The 21,391-nt window shown below is 40.6% G+C and overlaps 1 protein-coding gene across 2 annotated transcripts in view; it reads right to left on the bottom strand.

Moving 5' to 3' along the window:
- The window catches only part of TBC1D22A (TBC1 domain family member 22A), a 418,728-nt gene that overhangs the window by 84,013 nt on the left and 313,324 nt on the right, over positions 1-21,391 (bottom strand). For both annotated transcript variants that reach the window (XM_075927774.1, XM_075927768.1), the window contains one exon: positions 15,121-15,216. In XM_075927774.1, the coding sequence (XP_075783889.1) occupies positions 15,121-15,216 (96 nt within the window). The remainder of the gene's footprint in view (positions 1-15,120; positions 15,217-21,391) is intronic.

Below are 21,391 nucleotides of genomic sequence, written 5' to 3'. Positions count from 1 at the left end.
AGAAACACGGCTGCCGTGCTTCCATTCGGTTTCAAAACTAGAGGAGAGGGAGGAAGTTTCAGGAGCCACACCACCCCCAGAACAATCTCATTGGATGATTTCTGGCCAGATTTTTTCGGAAAGTCTGAGGCAAATCAGATAACACTTTGGAGAAGTATGGCACTAAAACATGTAATGAAATCACACTTCTAAGAGAGACTATTTTTTTAAATCAACATTATGGGGCGGTGCCCCCCTGCTCACTACAGTCGCCAACCCCTTGTCTCTAGAGGAGGCAGCTCTGGCTCTCCCAGAATTTTTTTTTTATATATATATATATATATATATATATATATATATATATATATATATAGAGAGAGAGAGAGAGAGAGAGAGAGAGAGAGAGAGAGAGAGAGAGAGAGAGAGAGAGAGAGAGAGAGAGAGAGAGAATCAAGTGCTATATGTCATCAAGTGCCAACAGTACCCTTCTGCCATGTGTGGCCAAACAGGATAGTCTCTACTCCAAAGGATAAATGGACAAAAATCAGACATCAGGACTGGTAACACACACAAACCTACAGGGGAACATTTTTTTTTAAAAAAGGGCTTTTCCGGAAAAGCAGCCTGCCAATGTAGACGCTCCTTTTCCGGAAAAAATGAAAACGGAATAGTATTCCGTTTTAAGCAGTTCCGGAAATTCATGCCAGTGTAGACACAGCCTATTAGTTTAGAACTGAATAAGGGTCTCAACTGTTTAATGTATTACAAAGGTAATTTCTCCTCTGTGGATATTCACATCTCCACACCAAATGCTATGAATGACCCACTTCTGCCCTGACTTGATTAGCTTCATCAACACAAGCAACTTCTTCCTTATATATACACACCCGATCTTCTGTAACTTCCACTTCAATTCATCTGATGAAGTGGATAGGGATTAGATTAATGGGCCTATAATGGGAAGGAGAAAGGAGGGTCAGGGCACAACAGGGAAGCAAGATCAAATCAGTATCTTAGATGCCTATATACAAATGCAAGAAGTATGGGTAATAAGCAGGAAGAACTGGAATTGCTAACCAATAAATACAACTATGATATCATTGGTATTACAGAAACCTGGTGGGATGGGACGCATGATTGGAATGTTGGTATGGAAGGGTACGGCTTGCTCAGGAAGGACAGACAGGGAAAAAAGGGAGGAGGGGTTGCCTTGTATATTAAAAATGTACACACTTGGACTGAAGTGGAGATGAATGTAGGAGATAGCTGTGTAGAGAGTCTCTGGGTTAAGCTAAAAGGGGTAAAAAACGAGGGTGATATCATGCTAGGAGTCTACTACAGGCCACCTAGCCAGGTGGAAGAGGTGGATGAAGCCTTTTTTAAACAATTAACAAAACTATCCAAAGCCCAAGATTTGGTGGTGATGGGGGACTTCAACTATCCAGACATATGTTGGGAAACTAACACAGCGAGGCACAGGCTATACAATAAGTTTCTGGACTGCATTGGAGACAACTTTCTGTTTCAGAAGGTTGAAAAAGCTACCAGAGGAGAAGCTGTTCTGGATTTGGTTTTAACAAATAGGGAGGAACTAGTTGAGAACTTGAAAGTGGAAGACAGTATAGGGGACAGTGATCACGAAATAATAGAGTTCATGATCTTAAGGAAAGGTAGAAGGGAGACCAGCACAATTGAGGTAATGGATTTCAGGAAGGCAGATTTTGATAAGCTCAGAGAACTTGTAGGTAAGGTCCCATGGGAAGCAAGACTGAAGGGAAAAACAACTGAGGAGAGTTGGAAGTATTTCAAAGGGACGTTGTTAAGGGCCCAAAAGCAAACAATTCCGCTGTGTAGGAAAGATAGAAAATATGGCAAAAGACCAGCTTGGCTTAACAAGGAGATCTTGCACGATCTCAAAATAAAAAGGAGTCATATAAAAAATGGAAACTAGGACAAATAACAAAGGATGAATATAGGCAAGCAACACGGGAATGCAGGGGCAAGATTAGAAAGGCAAAGGCACAAAATGAGATCAAACTAGCTACAGGCATAAAGGGAAACAAGAAGACCTTTTATAAATACATTAAAAGCAAGAGGAAGACCAAGGACAGGGTAGGCCCACTGCTTAGTGAGGAGGGAGAAGCAGTAACAGGGAACTTGGAAATGGCGGAGACGCTCAATGACTTCTTTGTTTCGGTCTTCACCGAGAAGTCTGGAGGTGTGCCTTACGTAGTGAATACAAGCAGAGAGAGGGTAAGTTTAGAAGATAGGATACACAAAGAACAAGTTAAAAATCACTTAGGAAAGTTAGATGTCAGCAAGTCACCAGGTCCTGATGAAATGCATCCCAGGATACTCAAGGAGCTGATAGAGGAGGTATCTGAGCCTTTAGCTATGATCTTTGAAAAATCATGGCAGACAGGGGAGATTCCAGAAGACTGGAAAAGGGCAAATATTGTGCCCATCTATAAAAAGGGGAATAAGAACAACCCAGGAAACTACAGACCGGTCAGTTTAACGTCTGTCCCAGGGAAGATAATGGAGCAGGTAATTAAGGAAATCATATGCAAACACTTGGAAAGTAATAAAGTGATAGGGAATAGCCAACATGGGTTTGTGAAGAACAAGTCATGCCAAACTAATCTGATAGCTTTCTTTGATAGGATACCGAGCCTTGTGGATAAGGGAGAAGCGGTGGATGTCATATACCTAGACTTTAGTAAGGCATTTGATACGGTCTCGCATGATATTCTTATTGATAAACTAGGCAAATATAACTTAGATAGGGCCACGATAAGGTGGGTGCATAATTGGCTGGATAACCGTAGTCAGAGAGTTGTTGTTAACGGTTCTAAATCCTGCTGGAAAGGGATAACAAGTGGAGTTCCTCAAGGGTCTGTTTTGGGACCCGTACTGTTCAATATCTTCATCAATGATGTAGATATTGGGATAGAGAGTACGCTTATTAAGTTTGCAGATGATACCAAACTGGGTGGGGTTGCAACTTCTTTGGAGGATAGGGACATAATTCAAAATGACCTTAGCAAGTTAGAGAAATGGTCAGAGGTAAACAGGATGAGGTTTAATAAAGAGAAATGCAAAGTGCTCCACTTAGGAAGGAACAATCAGTTCCATACATACAAGATGGGAAGCGACTGTCTAGGAAGGAGCATGGCGGAAAGGGATCTAGGGGTCATAGTGGACCACAAGTTGAATATGAGTCAACAGTGTGATGCTGTTGCAAAAAAAGCAAATATGATTCTAGGTTGTATCAACAGGTGTGTTGTAAGCAAAACTCGTGAAGTCATTCTGCCGCTCTACTCTGCACTAGTTAGGCCTCAGCTGGAGTACTGTGTCCAGTTCTGGGCACCACATTTCAAGAAAGATGTGGAGAAATTGGAAAGGGTACAGAGAAGAGCGACAAGAATGATTAAAGGTTTAGAGAACATGACCTATGAAGCCAGGCTTCATGAACTGGGCTTGTTTAGTTTGGAAAAAAGAAGATTAAGGGGGGACATGATAGCGGTTTTCAAATATCTAAAAGGGTGTCACAAGGAGGAAGGCGAAAATTTGTTCCTCTTGGTTTCTGAGGACAGGACAAGGAGTAATGGGCTTAAAGTGCAGCAGGGGAGGTTTAGATTGGACATTAGGAAAAAATTCCTAACTGTCAGGGTGGTCAAATATTGGAATAAATTGCCAAGGGAGATGGTGGAATCTTCCTCTCTGGAGATATTTAAGAACAGGTTAGATAGACATCTGTCAGGGATGGTGTAGACGGAGCTTGATCCTGCCTTGAGGGCGGGGGGCTGGACTCGATGACCTCTCGAGGTCCCTTCCAGTCCTATTATTCTATGATTCTATGATTAATCAACTAATTGAATAGTAGATAGAATTTCCATCAACTATTTCATTAGTCAATAAGGGCACTTCCACTTTTTAAATGTAGCAAGAGCCGGCTGTTGCTACATTTCAAAGGCTGAAGTGCAGCACTACGTTCCACCTTTGAAATCTCCAAGAGCCCCAGCAGGGAGCGCAAGGAGTAAAATCTTGAATTTGACTAGCCAAATTCATTTGCAGATGTATTCACCTCTCAAAGTGAAATGCTGGACATGATTTTTTTATTGCTTGATTTCTCTTCAAACAGTTCATTTTTCTGTCTTGCAAAGAAAATTTAGAGGCCAACACATTTAAAAAGCAGATAGCTTAATGTATAATGTAGAGTGAATGCCAGGTTTACTTTACTGTCAACACTGAAAAATAATTAGAATAAGGATTCAAGTCTCTAAAAAAAGTTCAGCATTTCAGACCTTATTACCCATGTGTTGGCCTGTCTAAGCCATGCACGGAAAGATGACATGTGAAACAGATTTTTATGAAAATGTAGTAAATAAAAAAGAAAACTGTTGAAAACAGATTTAATTTGAAAATTCAATATGAAACACCCAATGTTTATCATTTCTAACCTGAGCACTGAAATACCAATGCTTGTGCTGTTGTTCCACTGACATCAACAAAACATGAGCATGCATCTGATACATTTAGCAGCACAGGAAATATATCTCTTCTGAAGATAGGCCTTGATTCTGCAGGATCTTATAAACTTAAATGGCGCTACTTGCTGAAATTAAGTTAATGGCAACAAGTTAAATTATGCACATGCATAAATCTTTGCAGAATTCAGTCCGTGCTTGTACATTCAGCAATTCTCAAATGACTTTGATTACACTCACTTCTGTTTCCTTCCTAATTTAACTTCTAAAACAAGTGAACATAAACCAAACATTTTCCCTTCCTTTATCATTAAAGTCACCATCTTCCTCCCTCTCTCAAAACACATTTTACACACTGAAAGCCTATTTTCTTCACTATAGTAATATATCGCCTCTATGAAAGTATTTTTGTCCTTATTGAAATGATTTGTTTCTATTAATTATTTCTTCCTGAAAAAATTACAGTGACACTGAATACTGTGTCTTTTAAAGTTATTTTACTAAAACTTTCTATCAGAAAAAAAGTTTTGCTTGATTATATAGCTATTAAATAATCTCCCCAAAATAGCTATAATTGCAAAAAATTCCCCATTGCTCAGTATTACAGTGTATTCTTTATTTCATTTCTGCTCTCCTTCTTTGCCTCTCATGTTCAGTTTTCCACAACACATTTATATGCCCATAAGCAACCCACAATAGTATCAAAACACTAATATTATTCTGCAGCAAAGAAATAAAGTCAATACTATTACTTCAACATCTATTACATTTCTATTTCTCCATTATAGTTTTCTCCCCTGGAATCAAATTTTCCATATTCTGTTTTCTCTATGCTTAGGGGCTACTTTTCTTATTCTCTTTAGTTAAGAAACAAGACAAAGTACCAATTATTTTTTAGATGCTAACATTTCAAATCAGCAATCCCAGCCAATCTCCTTTAATTGCAATATTCCCAACTCATCTGCACCACAGCAAATAAAATCAGTCTCTCTGAAAGTGCATTATTAGATACGCAACTGATCCTTTAGCATGTTCTGTAAGTCTATTATTCTCACTCACACAAGCAAAGTAACAAACAAAATCTACATTTAGTGCCAATTAACGTTGAAGCTGCACACACTTCATTCTTCCAAAACTTAAAGGAATAGAAATAAGTAGTAGGACTTGTACATAACTTTTCACCTTCGTATTGCCTACAATGCTACTGATGATGTATTTTAAAATAACACAAGGCTTTAACTTCCATGACCAAGAGATCCAAAGAGACATATGTATCCCAGCTTCCTCAAACTGGCTCTCTAACACAACACCTTTTGGTGGCCACCCCTGACTTTACATCATCAGAGCAGTACACTTGACTATCACACAATCTAGGCATTTGGGAAGTTGTTCCGCCTTGCCACTATCCAGTGTTAAGGTGGGAACAGACAAGCACAAAGGCAACCATCTTGGCTAACACCAGGGAATGAAAAAATGACCCCCAGAGTTGAAAATATTATTATTCAGGGGCCAGCTGTTCAAGCTGACAATGGTCACAGATACATATACATACACATGGGCTAGATACAGAGGTGGTCACAGCACACACACTACCAATGGTTACACAGGCAAAATGCATGAAAAATAACTGAACACATGTATTGATGATTCAGCCCATAACTTGTGGATTGGTTTTTCAGTTTATATATATATATATATATATATATATATATATATATATATATATATTTTCATTCTCCTCACAGTGCAGCAGCAGGGCTTGAACTGTGAACCTGCAGAACTCTAGCTTATACCCCTACTGTTGGATCAGTGAGAATAATTATGAACCCTTTTGAAGAATAGCCATTGGAGGAAAATTTGACATACAGAGAATCATAAATTCCCAGAGCTGGAAGAGACCTCAGGTCATCATAGAATCCAGTCCCCTGCACAAAGCAAGACCAACCCCTAACTAAATCATCCCATCCAGGACATTGTCAAGCCGAGACTTAAAATCCTGTAGGGATGGAGATCCACCATCTCACTAGGTAACCCATTTCAGTGCTTCATCACCCTCCTAATGAAATAGCTTTTCCTAATATCAAACCTAGACCTCCCCAACTGTAACTTGAGACCATTGCTCCTTGTTCTGCCATCCGTCACTACTGAGAACAGCCTCTCTCCACCCTATCTGGAATCTCCCTTCAGGAAGTTGAAGGCTGCTATCAACCCCCCACCCCACTCTTTTCTTCTGCAGACTAAATAAGACCAAATCCCTCAGCCTCTCCTCGTGGGTCATGTGATCCTGCTCCCTAATCATTTTGGTTGCCCTCTGTTGGATCCTCTCCAATACGTCTACATCCTTTTTATAGCGGGGGACCCTGAACTGGACACAATACTTCAAATGTGGCCTCACCAGTGCCGAATAAGGGGGAATAACAACTTCTCTAGGTCTGCTGGAAATGCTCCTCCAAATGCACCCTACATGCCATTAGCCTTCTTGGCTACAAGGACACAGTGTTGACTTATATCCAGCTTCTCAGCCAGTGTACTCCCCAGATTTTTTTCTGCTGAACTACTACATAGCCAGTTGGTCCCCAGCCAGTGACAATGCTTGGGATTGTTAAGTGGGCTCCTCAGCTATTTACTGAATACCAATGTGTAGGAATCCTGCATTCTATCCCCAGCTCTTGGAGAAGAGTGTTACCTGTATTAGTTAGAGATAGGATGAACTCTGAAAGGCAGTGTGGTACAATAAATAGGACTGGGTTTTATCCTGTGAGAAACCTGGGCTAGAAATGACCTTCCATAAACTCTGTATAACTCATACTTTCTTTTGAGGCTGAGATTCATAGAATCATAGAATAATAGGACTGGAAGGGACCTCAAGAGGTCATCGAGTCCAGTCCCCCGCCCTCAAGGCAGGACCAAGCTCTGTCTACACCATCCCTGACAGATGTCTATCTAACCTGTTCTTAAATATCTCCAGAGAGGGAGATTCCACCACCTCCCTTGGCAATTTATTCCAATATTTGACCACCCTGACAGTTAGGAATTTTTTCCTAATGTCTAATCTAAACCTCCCCTGCTGCACTTTAAGCCCATTACTCCTTGTCCTGTCCTCAGAAACGAAGAGGAACAAATTTTCTCCTTCCTCCTTGTGACACCCTATTAGATATTTGAAAACCGCTATCATGTCCCCCCTTAATCTTCTTTTTTCCAAACTAAACAAGCCCAGTTCATGAAGCCTGGCTTCATAGGTCATGTTCTCTAAACCTTTAATCATTCTTGTCGCTCTTCTCTGTACCCTTTCCAATTTCTCCACATCTTTCTTGAAATGTGGCGCCCAGAACTGGACACAGTACTCCAGCTAAGGCCTAACTAGTGCAGAGTAGAGCGGCAGAATGACTTCACGAGTTTTGCTGACAACACACCTGTTGATACAACCTAGAATCATATTTGCTTTTTTTGCAACAGCATCACACTGTTGACTCATATTCAACTTGTGGTCCACTATGACCCCTAGATGTCAGTCAATAATAAGGGTAGTGAGTTAAATGCAAATGTAAATACCACTTTAATTCTCCTTATTATCTCCGTCAATCCATTTTTGATCAAGCAACCATGAAAAATTCAACTAGTACCGTAAGTTTATATCCTATACTTTGGATTTTGCCATCTCAGTAAATTTTTTTTTTAACAAAATAAAGATTTTAATGATCTGTTACCACTGCATATTGTAACAACCTAAACTATGATTCAGTTACAATGGCAGATTAAACACATAGTTTTAGTTATATGATAAAGTGGTAATGCACCAAAAAATAGCAAACTGCAATTTGAAAAACACTCAGTATAGAATAAATCACAGCCCTTGTTCTTTAAGGTCAATGCCTTTTGACACAGATAGTACAATGATGATAAAACTAAGAGAGATGTCTAAATAAGGTGGCTATATAATCATAACTCAAACCTTGAAGGTCTAATAACTGTACTTTTAAGTCCAGCTTACTTTGAAGTTATATCCTGTATGGCTCACAAAACAATGCGGTATTTTATGAGGCAATATAATGTATTGGACTGAATTTAGGCCTAAGAGCCATGAATTCTTGAGTTCTAATCTTGGCTTTGACATTCTCATTGGACCTTGAGCAAAATCACTTAACCTCTATGCTTCAAGTTCCTCATGTGTAACATTTCCCTTCACAGACTGTTATACTGTTTGGGTAGAACTTGGAAAATCTTAGCAAGAGATATTATTGTATTTTAAACTGCACAAAAATCATCTCACAGGATTGAAATTCTGACAAGTACTTAGTGCCATTTTATGTAGTGTATCTAGACTACTAAAAGTATTTGGGGGGGATGTTTTGAATATACTGAATGGGAAAGTACAAGTAATGCAACAAAGAGGGTAATAAAATAAAAGGGAAGGAGAAGCAATAGAAACATCAATGAGATTGCCCTCTGACTCAGAAAAGGCTAGAAGCACAGCATGGTAAAGCAAAAAAGCAACTATTACAAATAAATGCAATAAAAGCACCTTTGACTCCTTTCTTGTAGAAGTCATGGTAGATGTGGGTCTCTTAAGGGAACAATATGAATGAAAAGAGTGCAGTGGCCTGCAGACCGGACCAGGAAGATCATCTAATGCATAGTATCTGTTGTCAAGGGGATCAGAGATAGAGTATTTACAGTTTCTTCCATACTCTAACTTATCTGACCTGGCACACCATCTCTTCCATGGTGTCTACAAGAAATGAAGCAAATGTCTTTCATTTCCAACATTCATGGTCACTGAAATAGTGGGAGAAAGCAATAGCAAACAATGTACTCACACAAAAATGGGAAGAACCTGTTCATTTGTATGTTTATGATGCAGTAATACGGATCTCTTATAAAATACATAGGTGTTGCATCAAAGCTTGGATTTTTTAACAGTAAAGCCTTGGTAACTGAAATGAATTTATTTAATTTGTTTATTCAGAGAGCCAAAAACGCTGACTCAGAAGGCAATCTTAAACCAGATATATTCTTGCTGAGTATGTCCTCTGAGCTCTTGAATTAAATATGTATTTCAAGGATGTGGAACCAGTCTAGTAATAGCTCAACTTAATATTTCATCTTTCCTTTATTTTTCCAAATCATCCTAATACCTTGTGGGTAAATATAAATTGATCATAAAAAACATTGAACTGTAATAGCTTTAAGTAGATTTCAAAGCTTTTCATGGAAAATTATTTAACACTTATATTATGGCAATAAAGTTCTCCTCCTCTGCAACTGCTGTACCTGGCTCAACACATATCATCTTCATTTTATTTCCTCTCAACCTAAATATATAAAAATTTACTAATAAAGATCAAAAGTTAATTTATTTAAAGTCTACTTCCCTGTGACTTCCCTGTCAAAATATAGCTAAAATATAAATGTATATCAGAAAACATGCAATGGTTTACATTAATTACTAAATTAAGATGGGTTTAATTCAGAAATGCCCAAATTAAGACCTTTTAACACAAACTCTCTCAACCTTACTCTTACAAAGCATATATTTGTTTATTTATTTCTCCTTAAATGTCCTATATATATTTGTAGCATCTTTATACAACTTTTCTATATCTGGGCGGGGGTTTTAATAGGATGTATGACATATTCTGTTCTGAACAGTTATGAAGAAAGAAGTTTAAAAAATTCTAGAAACTGTGACAACTGATAAAATGAGGAACCAAATCATTATACAATTTTGCTCCACATAGGTACCATAGAGACTTTTCATTTGATTTATAAGGTAGACCTATGAATGCACTATGAATATCCTCTCTGCTTAAAAAAAATGCAAACATCGCATTGCCAGACCAGACCAGTATCCCCACTGGCAACATATCTCTGACAATGGCTAGTACTAAACATTTCCTCAAAAGTTTCCAGCAATAAATGGAACAGACAGGATATTGTCAACATACTTCCCTTATAATTGTAGATATTTTTAGAATCCATACTAAATAGATGATCTTTTTAAATTAATGCTAATGTTTTCACATGTGTTAACACACACAATAAAAATTTACAGTGTAGGTAAGGTGTTGTTACAGGGTACTTCTTCAGCTATTCTGTGAGCAACATTGTCTAGCCTGTTTTTGTGGTTGCCCAGTCACAAACAAACCCGGTTGTTAATTCTCAATTTCCAAACATGACTGGGCATAGCACAAGGAGTAATTTTACACAGCTTCCTCACCCACTGAGCTCCCAGCCTTAGTTCTTGTTCTCTCCAATTAGCACAATTGCCAGCAAGTATTGTAATCCCTACCAGTTGCCTGATTCCAATTAAGCCTGAAACCTTGTCCGCTCCATCAACTGCAGTGATCAGTGTTACAACTAGCACTCAGTCGTAAGGACATAGTAGTCCTAGAAGGTCATAGTTAATGCTCATTACTTCCAAAATTAGACCCAAAATTAAACTGTCTATAACTTTCATTGATTCTGTGAGTTATAACTCAACACCTTCAAAATGACTGATTACATCATATACATCCACAAGAGTTCATAACTGCATATGTATATGGTGAATCACTTAGGTCTATCTTGGGAATCATATGTGTTTAAAACTTTTCAGAATTATTCATTTACACAGATTTTTATGACATCAATGGAAAGTAAACTACAAAAACTAGCTTACATTGAAAATAAAATTTAGACATTGAGATGAAAATTCTACCATATTTCACCCAACATTTTATATTTACATGTGTATCTTATCTACCTAGTGTATAGGAGATGAGGAAGATGCTAGAGAGAGCAGGAAACAGCATGAATGGTTTTAGTGGACAGGATGGTGCCTGGTGCAACATATAGTTGGGAGGGACAGGTGTCCAGCATTAAGATATTGTTTGGGAAACAGCATTAATTGCATATTAGGAGACAATATTAATTAAGCTATTCATGGGGAGCTGCTCAGAGTTAATTTGCTGTTGGAGTGGCAGCATTAAGTATTTTAATTGTGGTTAGGAGGGCCGCCCAACATTAATTAAAACTGGCCCAACAAATCAATTTGTTTTGTGGGGAAAGGCAGTATTGATTGCTTTAGTGCATGTTTTCTGGGGGTAGTATACAATGTTTATATGTATGGGACAACACTAATCAGCAGAGCAGAGATCAGCCAGCAAGAGACTGGGATCTTTGGGCCCGAGAAGATGTGCTCCATTAGAATGGACAAGGCTCCCAGGCACATCTTGCAAAGAGGGCAGTATATTTCAGTATTTAAAGAAAAGTAATAACAAAATCAAAGAAATTAAACTACTATTTTTGCATGAAAAACAATGTGTTCTACAAATAGAGGTGATCTTAAATTCTCAGTCACTTTTTCACTCATCTACATTTTTATTTCAAACAACTACAGGTTGAAAATCTCTAAACTGGGACACTCTGATCTGGCAACATCCATGGTCTGGCACAGATGTTTTAGGACCACATAGTCCTGGTGGTGGACCTGCAACAGGGACCTCTGTGGAGCAAGCAGGGCAGCAGGCTGCCTGCAGAGAGCTGCCAGAGGGCATGGCCAGCCCAGTGTGTGGCAGTAGGTCTCCCTGCCCAGCAGGGCCTGGAGCTTTAGCGTGTGGCTGCCAGCCGGGGACCGGAGCTCTGGCAGTGGTGGCTGCCTAGAGGACGTCAGCAGCACAGTGGGGCTGGTAGGAGGTGGGGAGCTGGCCGGGAGGGCCAGAAATAACCTCCCCTGGTCTGGCAAAAATCCCTCATCTGGGACTGTTGAAACCTGTACAACTTTTGAAAACCGAGGAATACCAAACAATATTTTTTTTTATGAGGAAGACCAAGGATTTTTTGTTGTGAAGAGAAAAAAAAAGGGTTGGGGGGGGGGGGGGGGGAGTTATTGAGCAACAATAAAGGTCGCCTGCCCCTTTAAGGACAGCCATTTTGAACTCCGTTGTTCTCCGCAGCACACCTGGAAGAAAGTTTAAGAAAGACTGCTATACAATGTCTTCACTAATCTCTACATCTGGCAACCCAGGCCCCATCTATCCACCTTATTTCAGAATTGTTTCAGCAATACAACCCATTCACTTGTGCTAACAATCTGAATCTTCCATAAAAGGAAGGATCTAATGTAATATGAATTTCCGGTTTAGAGAATTTCAACCTGTAGTTGTTTGCAATAAAAGTGTAGATGAGAGAAAAATGTGGCTGAGTATTTAAGATCACCTCTATTTGTAGGACAAGAAGCAATGGGCTTAAACTGCAGTAAGGGAGGTTTAGGCTGGACATTAGGAAAAACTTCTTATCTGTCAGGGTGGTTAAATACTGTAATACATTGCCTAGAGGAGGTTGTGGAATCTTCATCTCTGGAGATATTTAAGAGCAGGTTAGATAGACATCTATCAGGGATGATCTAGATGGTACTGGGTCTTGACGTGAGGGCAAGGGACTGGACTCAATGACCTCTCGAGGTCCCTTCCAGTTCTAGTGTTCTATGATTCTGTGAACTGTATTAACAAACCAGTCCTGTAACTTCATTCTGTGTACTACCTCCTCTCTGCTTGTAGCCAGACAGACCCCTCCCCCCATATCATCCATCTTATTTGCCTCTCTGAAGCATACAGGGCAGAGAAGGAGCAATAAAATCAGCATAGTCTATGCTGGCTCATCTGATCCTGAGAAGCTGAAAACATAGATATGAGGAGAGAGCGATTAAGGCAATAAGCTGGCCTCAAGGCTGCGAGAAGTACCCGGCTGGCACCCATGTTGATACGAACACACAGTCCCTGGGAGAGGAATTTCCCACTGAGAAAAGAATCCCCAGTAATTCCAATTTAGTTATCTATCTTACAAGTGTAAATTAAGTTCACAACTCCCTTGTAAGTACTGGTCTCACAAAAGACAGACCAGCACCATTTGGCATCACAGATAAGAAAGAGAAATACGTGACCCCATAGGTATAAAGATGGGTACAGCAGCACACTCACTTTGAGTGTCATTCTACCCTCTATCTGCTGGTCGGGTTAGGTGTTTGACCTCCCGAGGTTCTATGGGAACGCCCGCCTCGTATTTTCGTCTTTCCTAGGAATTGAGGGACCGGCCCTGGCCTGACACGCTGGAGTCGAGAGGCACATAAGGGGGTAAAAATTGTACCCGGATGTGGTCCTCTGTCTTAAGTGTACACAGACTTAGAGATCTTTAAAGATTAAGCTGTTACTTGGTACTATTATTTCTGTTTTCCTATCTTTATCTTCTTTGTAACCATTTTTAAGATCTATATTTTGCTAGAAGTTAAGAAATAGAACAATAGCCATTGCAACCATATGATTTATAAGCTTCCTCAATAAACCTGTAACTGTTTAAGCTTTAACCTGACTCCTTCAGTTGCTGTAACAGAACCAGGCACAATTTAAAAGAACTTCAGCCGGTCTTAAGGGACAGATATAGGGAGAGCTTGGGTGTTTGGATTTGTGTCAGTCCCAGGTGGCAGATCTGTTGGGGCACTTATCAGCCTCCCCCAGGCTGCCCGCTGCAAAGGAATCGCAGATTCTAGCAGCTAAAATCTGAAGTGTAATAAGCTCTCCCTGCAAACTTATTGGGGCGCTCGTCAACCTCCTCCAGGTTGCCCGCTGCAAGGGACCCCGGTCTCAGCAGTTGAAGTCCCGGGTGTATAGCGCGCGCGCACACACACACACACACACACACAGACACACACCACTCACTGCCCTGACCGTCGGCTGACACTGCTCCAGACCTAATGTCATTTCTCCCTGTGTTTTTAGGCACAATTTAAATTGTAAGCTCTTTGGGAGCAAAGACTGGCTAGAGATTTGATATTAATATTCAGACACGGGAGTAAATCATTTGGTTTTCAAAGATGTGGAACTGTGTCTGCACAGCATTTTTTTAGAATAGGCCATTTCATGCATGTTTTCTTACACTGGCCTGTTTTTATTATCTATGTAGAAATGACATCACTGATGCTTTACAAATGTTAATTACAATAAATAAGCAACATCACCACATTGTATAGATCAATTTACAGCCAGTCATTTAGGCTACGTCTAGACAGAAAAGAAAAGTCGGAAAAAGATACGCAAATTGTGAACCACAATTTCCGTATCTTTTTCTGCTTTTCTTTCAGAAGAGGCTTTTCCGAAATTTGGCCCATCTACACAGGGCCAAATTTAGGAAAAAACACCTCTTTTGACACATCCCTTCTTCCTCATGCATTGAGGAGTACAGGGATGGCGAAAACGCATCCACTTTTTTGGAAATTGTTCTGAAAAATCAGACATGTTCCTTGGATGTGACATAGCATCCTAGCATCCTCTGCAGTCTAGAGACAACCTTACTTACTCAGAAAACCTCATTGTTGAAATTCCAAAACTTTCCTTGTTAAATTTCCTGAAATGTTTGCCTCAGTGACTGTCTCGGTTGAAGCAAAACTTTCTCAAGAGTGTACATCTCCCCTCCCCCTATTATATTCTACTGTTTACTGTCAATCTCTTCAGATACAAGAGATTTAAAATGATGCTTTGTTAATTTTAGTGTAGCTATTGTTGCTCTATCAAATTAATTAATAAATAATCCTGTACATAAAAATTTGATAAATAATGCCTTGCTGGAAAAAGATCATCCCTGGATTTCTGCAGGGTTGAATAAAAATGTATTTACTTACTTGAAAGTCTCTTTCTTCCAGTATCTCTTTTCTCCACCTGACAAGGAAGGCAGCACAGACGTACAAGTGAAAATGAGAAAAACCCTCAGGTTCAGACTAAAAGAAAAAGAAAAATCATAAATTAAATTTACTGGGACATTATTTTGCTTATGAAATTTAACCCCAATTATATTTATAAGACATTCAATATTGACTGGCAGCTGACAATATGATATATGCCAACAATGTTCCTCTGCCACGTATGTTGGACAAACAGCAAAAGAATAAATGGATACAAGTCAGACATTAAGAAGAGCAACATACAAAATCAGTGGGGGGGAGCACTTTAACCTCCCCGGACACATAGTTTCTGGACACACAAGTTGCCATTCTCATGAAAAAACACTTCCAAAACAGAGCGCAACAAGAAACTGCTGAGCTGCAGGGTTACCTCTAATCTGCATGGTAGGATGGCCCTGCACCTGTTTAATGAGCTTAGGAATAAGTTTAGGAATAAGTGTCTTGGGTGTGGGAGGAAAAAAACCTGCACTGTGAAAAAGGGATGTCCCTACGTTTTACAACAATATATAATAGTAATCTTACTATAGCTTTTAGAAATGTGCGCCTGTCTGTCCATCCATCCATGAGTCTGTTTGATCAAGACAGTATACAGTTAAAGGTAGGACCACAAAATTTGATATTCAGCTTTGTCTTATCATAACTTAAACAATATCAGGATTTGATTGTGCCAGGATAATTGGATATACCTGGAATTCAATTATTTCTTGTAAAATGCAAAGGGAGGAGTCAGCTATGAGGGAGTAATACTGCAGAATGAAAACAGGGGGATAACAAGAGGCCAGAGCTGGGGCCCAAGACAACTATAAGTCCACTGCATCAGCAGGGAGCAGGAGTGGAGAAAGCAACAGCTATTTACTTTATATTTCAGAGAGCTTGTCTGATTGTGTGTCTGTTAGTGTGTGTCTTTCCTGCAGGTGAGAGCATGCACTCCTTCCCACTGCCTGTTGCAGCAGCCATGAACTGGCACTTTTCACTTAGGGTACGTCTAGACTACAGGCTTCTGTCTAGAAAGAGCGTCTAGACTACATTCAGTTCTATCGATAAAGCAAGCTGCTTTGTCGACATGGCAGTGTAGACGCAAAGGACAGTTTAGATGCAATAATGCCTTCTGTCGACAAAAGGCGTTATTCCTCATAAAATGAGGTTTACCAGCGTTGACAAAACTGCTGAGTTCTGTCGACATTATGTCGACAGAACTCAGCGGTAGTGTAGACGCAGGTTTAGTTTTGTTGGCAAAAGTCCACTTTTGTCGACAAAACCCTGTAGTCTAGACACACCCTTAGTCCCAAGCTCCTGCAGTCAGAGAGGTTGTCCTCTCTCCCTGCAGCAGCCTGCATATTCAACCCCTCATCCCCAACCTCACCCCAGAGCAATGATTAATTGAACAAAAACAAAACTTATTTGAATTCAGGACTTGAGCAACGCCAGGTAAATCTTCTAGTAACACATACATTTGTATATAGTCAGGACAAATTGTAGTTTTAGCTAACTCCCCTTTAAGGTTCATTTTGACTACAAAATCAAAGTGAAAGTACAATTTACCTGCTCTGCATTAGAATTTTCACAATATGAGGTATTCTGTATTCACGATCTCATAACAACCGAGTGTAGATATACTACTGGAGATTTTCTATTTAAATACTGGTGGCAAAGGTTACTATTTAACATATGAAATTGAATAAAATATCAGCACAAGATCATTTCACTGTAATAGCAAACACCAATTATCACATCAGTTTTTGTTAAACAAAATATGAAGAAAATGAAAAAAAAAAAAACCTTAAAAAATCCAGAAGGCCAGTAGAAGTAAAAAATCTTTTCTACCTTATTCTGAACATAATTAACAGAACATGAATGATTTTTCCAGTTTAGTTGCATCATGAAAGTTCCTTTATAGCTTTTCAGCTCTACAATTAATAAAACCAGTTACTAACTTTCTGTAACTGTTGTTCTTCGAGATATACTGCTCATGTCAATTCCAATGTAGGAGTGTGTGTGTGCTGCATGCACTGTGGCCAGAAACATTTTTCCCATGGGGTATCCATTGGGTCAGCTCGGATGACTCCTGGAAGAGCACCTTCACAGCACCAGTATATATTGGACTGTGGAGCCACCACTCTGAGTTAATTCTTGCTGGCCAATTCCAACAGAGTGATAGCAGGGTAGGTTTTGGAATGAACATGAGCAATACACTTTGAAGAACAATAATTATGGAAGTTTAAGAGTTTTTTTTCTTCTTCAAGGGCTTGCTCATATCCATTCAATGTAGGTGACACCTAAGCAGCTGGGTTTACAGTTCAATGACAAGCAGGGTGTGGTATTGCTCTGCCAAATCCAGCATTATTTGCAGACTGCTGCGTGACGGCATAGTGAGTTGGGAAGGTGTGGGACAAAGACCACGCTGCCGCTCTACAAACGTCCTGGATGGGTGCTGGTGTTCGGATGTGTGCTGGCTCTTATGGGGAATATTAGGATTAGGTTTTGGAGTCAGATGGCAAAAACTCACTCCCCAGCGAGCACAGGGGAGTGGTCCTGATCATAACAGGGACTGGTGCTGTCGGTGGAGAGACGGGAAGTAATCAGTGCTACAAATTCATTGCTGATTTTCCCCTTGGGAGGATATGGGGTCTAAGTGCTATAGCTGTTCTTGTTTCTGGTGCCTGTTCCCACCAGGTAGGGAAAGTACCAGCAGGGAGAGCTGGACTCTTGCAGCCTTGAAAGCCTCTTAAATAGATGGAAGCACCAGCACTGCACTCCCATAACTCTCCTTCAGATGAGAGTCCAATGGTACCAGACTTGACATTTCTCCTCACTGGGCTGGAGTCAATAGTACCAGACCGGCAGCCATTGAGAAAGTCATCTGGCATGGGTCTCACACTCCCAGCTTCCTTGTGACTGAAGGGCTTTAGAGCTGGGGGGCATCCACTGTCCGTATTTCACTGTTTCTTGCATGGCACTGGGGTCTGAGATCAACACCGATCATCCCCCATGAGGGCTAGATCTCCTCTGCACTGGCAATGAGTCCTGAGATGCAGAGAAGGAGTCCTTTCTTATTGCTAGAGGGCCAGGCTATACTGCCTCTCTCTCAGGGAAGTCAGCGTGGTTCTCACTGATGTGGAAATGTTTAGTGCCGGGTCATTTCTTGGGGCGAGGGGGAGATGAAGAGCTGCTTTCATGAGGAAACATTTGAATCTCTGGTCTCTGTCCTTTTGGGTACCGTGTTTGAATCCTTTACAAATCAGAGTGTGGGGTAGTTAATTGCCAGGGGCTTAAGGCAAGCCTCACATGGCTTAAATCCTGGAGACCAAGGTATGTCTCAGAGAGGGGGGAAACCCCAGGAAGTGGGGTCCTACTTTATTACTACTAATTAACATGAAAAGTATAACTAACTACTATCTTATGAAACTCTTTTGGCGAGAGTACTTACATGAGTGCAAGAATGAACAGAAGTTCCACTTATTGTCACAGGCAGTTAGAAGGAACTGAGGGGGCAATTGTTCAGCAGGCCTCTATATATTGGCACTATGATGGTGTGACTCCAGGAGGTTCTACAGCCAATATAATAGATATCACTGAGGAAAAGCTTTCTGGTGGGACTGCATGCAGAACATGTACAGACACACGGACACCTACATGTACGGACACACGGACACGGAATGGACATGAGGAAGCACTCAAAGAGGAAGAAGAATTAAGATGTCAGCAGATATCAGTAAATTAAAATAAATAAAACCAGACCTTTTAAATTAATTAGAGATACAATATTTTTGTTCTACTTCTTCCTTGTGAAGGATTACTGCCAGTTTGTGCTTTAGCAGAAATAAAACAAATGCCATGATACGTGATTGCTTTTTAACCATTCATTCAATTTTCAATTAATGAATGCACAGTTACCTGTTAGTAGTATAATATTTTGCCATTTAAAAGTTACCCGCATTTAACAGTTTGAGGGAAAATGCAATGTGAAATATAAATAGAGAACACTTAAGGCTTATGTTAAATTTGCAGTACCAATAAAATGAGTTTTGTATGAAGTACACTTCAAATTTACTCCATTGGAGCTACGGAACAGTGAATACAACAGCGATCTGCTAAATGCATACTACACAAAATTATATGTTATATCTTAAAGAAAGCATGGTAAAGTTCAGTACTACTCTTTTGAACTATTGCCTTTTTTCTCCATGTTTCAGAAATGAGACCTCCTCACCACGGCATGAATTGTGCCATGATGTATTTGGAAGCCAAATCAGCACATTTTATTAGCACATCAAACCAATAATGCCTTGCTTTTGGATGAGGTTTAAACTAATGCAATACAATTAAAGAATAAATTTTGGCCTCAATGAAAATAACCAAAAAGGCCTTTGGCTATTCATAGGAAACCTGAGGGCCTAAATAAGAGACCATATATTCCAGACTTAAACGAAAATTCTCACCCCTGAAAACAGGCTACTGCTGCTGAAGGAGAAAAGAATCTGTATTCTTGGAGCCTACACCAGTGTTCAAGAAGCTGGTTAGCAACCCAGTGTTGCTTGATGAACCTATGGTCTGAGTTTAGATATTCCTAGGAATATGAACAATAGAACAAAAAGCTGGCACCAGTCTGAAAATCTGCACTCAAGAGAGTCAGGGAGAGAAGAAAGCAAAGCAATACAAAAGGAGACTTGGGGGATGAGGACGGACAAGTTATTTCTGTGCCACAGTGCACCAACAGAATTCATGTACCCTGCAGACATCTTTGTTCCCATCAGAAAAATTGTTTTCACATGCTCCTCCTCAGCAGCACAGGTACATCATTTCTGGTTCTTGAAGCAGCTGGAAGAAAGGTAAGTTACTCCAGAAAGTGGTGGGGAGGGTGGATCTGGGGATGCCCAGGAGTGCAGTTTGTGAGGGGATAGGAAACAGAGGCAAGGTGTGTTTGAGGTCATCCAAGGTCATATGCCACTGTGCTCCTCTCCCTGCAAGGGCCAAATTGCCCAGGGCCTGCTCTGTTTGCTGTGCTTGGGTGAAAGGGGCCTCAGTCATCCTCATGCTGTGCTTCCTCTCTCAAACATTTATGACTTGCTTAACCCATCTGTCCACAAACCAGGCCCAGGTGAAGAGTAGTGACAGAGGAGGTGGGACAAAAAAACCCTTCTGTCTTTCTGGGTGAGAGTTCCAGCTCTCTGACTCTGCAGCTGGATACTACATTCTGGGTCCAGTTGTCTTTTCTTTTTATAGGGTGCTAGCTGCTCGGCATGGCCACCATCCTGTTTTCTGTACAATAGTGAGTGCCTGAGGTGGGGCAGGATGAGGGGAGGGAGCCAGTTGGGAAGAAAGGGGGATGGGATAAGGCAGGAGGAATACCAGGAGATCGGGAAATGGGGTGTAGGGGTGGAGAGGGCTGTAGAAGAGGCCAAGGGGGCAGGAAACAGTGGACAGTGAAATGGGACTTGGTGAGGAGGAGACAGTGGGGAAGGGGTTCCACCTGGCCCTGCTCCCCATCAAACCCCTATCTCCAGCATCTGGACATCTTCCTTATTGAGTACCCCTTGCAGAATCCAATCCCTGGATACCAGATGCCCCTGCCAACCCCCAACGACTTTCACCTGGATTCCCCTGCTGAGTCCCATTACCCTTCCATCCAACCCTCCTCACCATGAACCCCTGTACATTCAGATTTCTCCCATACCGGGGCCCTACAGTGAACTGCCCACAGAGAATCCTCTCACTCCATACATGGATTTCCCCCCCAAACACACATATACAGACACTAAGCCCCTCCACACTTGAATTCTGCTGGGCTGAACCTGCTTGCACAAACCTCACTGCTGTCTCTGGGAGGGTGGAGAAAACTGAAGAGTGATCATCCACCATGGTGCAGCTAGTGGCCTGTATTCCACACTGCCAGTCTGGAGTCTCCATATTTATTTATTGACAAATCATTTGCAGACTCTTAAAATATTGTGCACAAAATTTTAATGTATGGTGCAAAATTTTTAATTTTTGACACAGAATTGATTCAGAAGTAATAAGTGCAGAAAAAGATATTGAGATTTTTGGTTAGGGTGAAAAAGTACAGAGAAACTATGGAAATGGAGGGACAAATTAAAAGAAGAAATGAAAGATTATTTGTGGTGGTGGGTGAGCCTGAGAATGGTTGGGACAAAGAGATTGCATAGGAAAAGGAAGAAAAAGGATGAGATACAGAGGTTGTAAATGGCAGATC

The sequence above is a fragment of the Pelodiscus sinensis genome, chromosome 1 (assembly GCF_049634645.1).
Source record: "Pelodiscus sinensis isolate JC-2024 chromosome 1, ASM4963464v1, whole genome shotgun sequence".
Taxonomy (NCBI): Eukaryota; Metazoa; Chordata; order Testudines; family Trionychidae; genus Pelodiscus; species Pelodiscus sinensis.
Note: the sequence above shows the minus strand (reverse complement) of the source record. Positions and strands in the feature narration are given on the sequence as shown.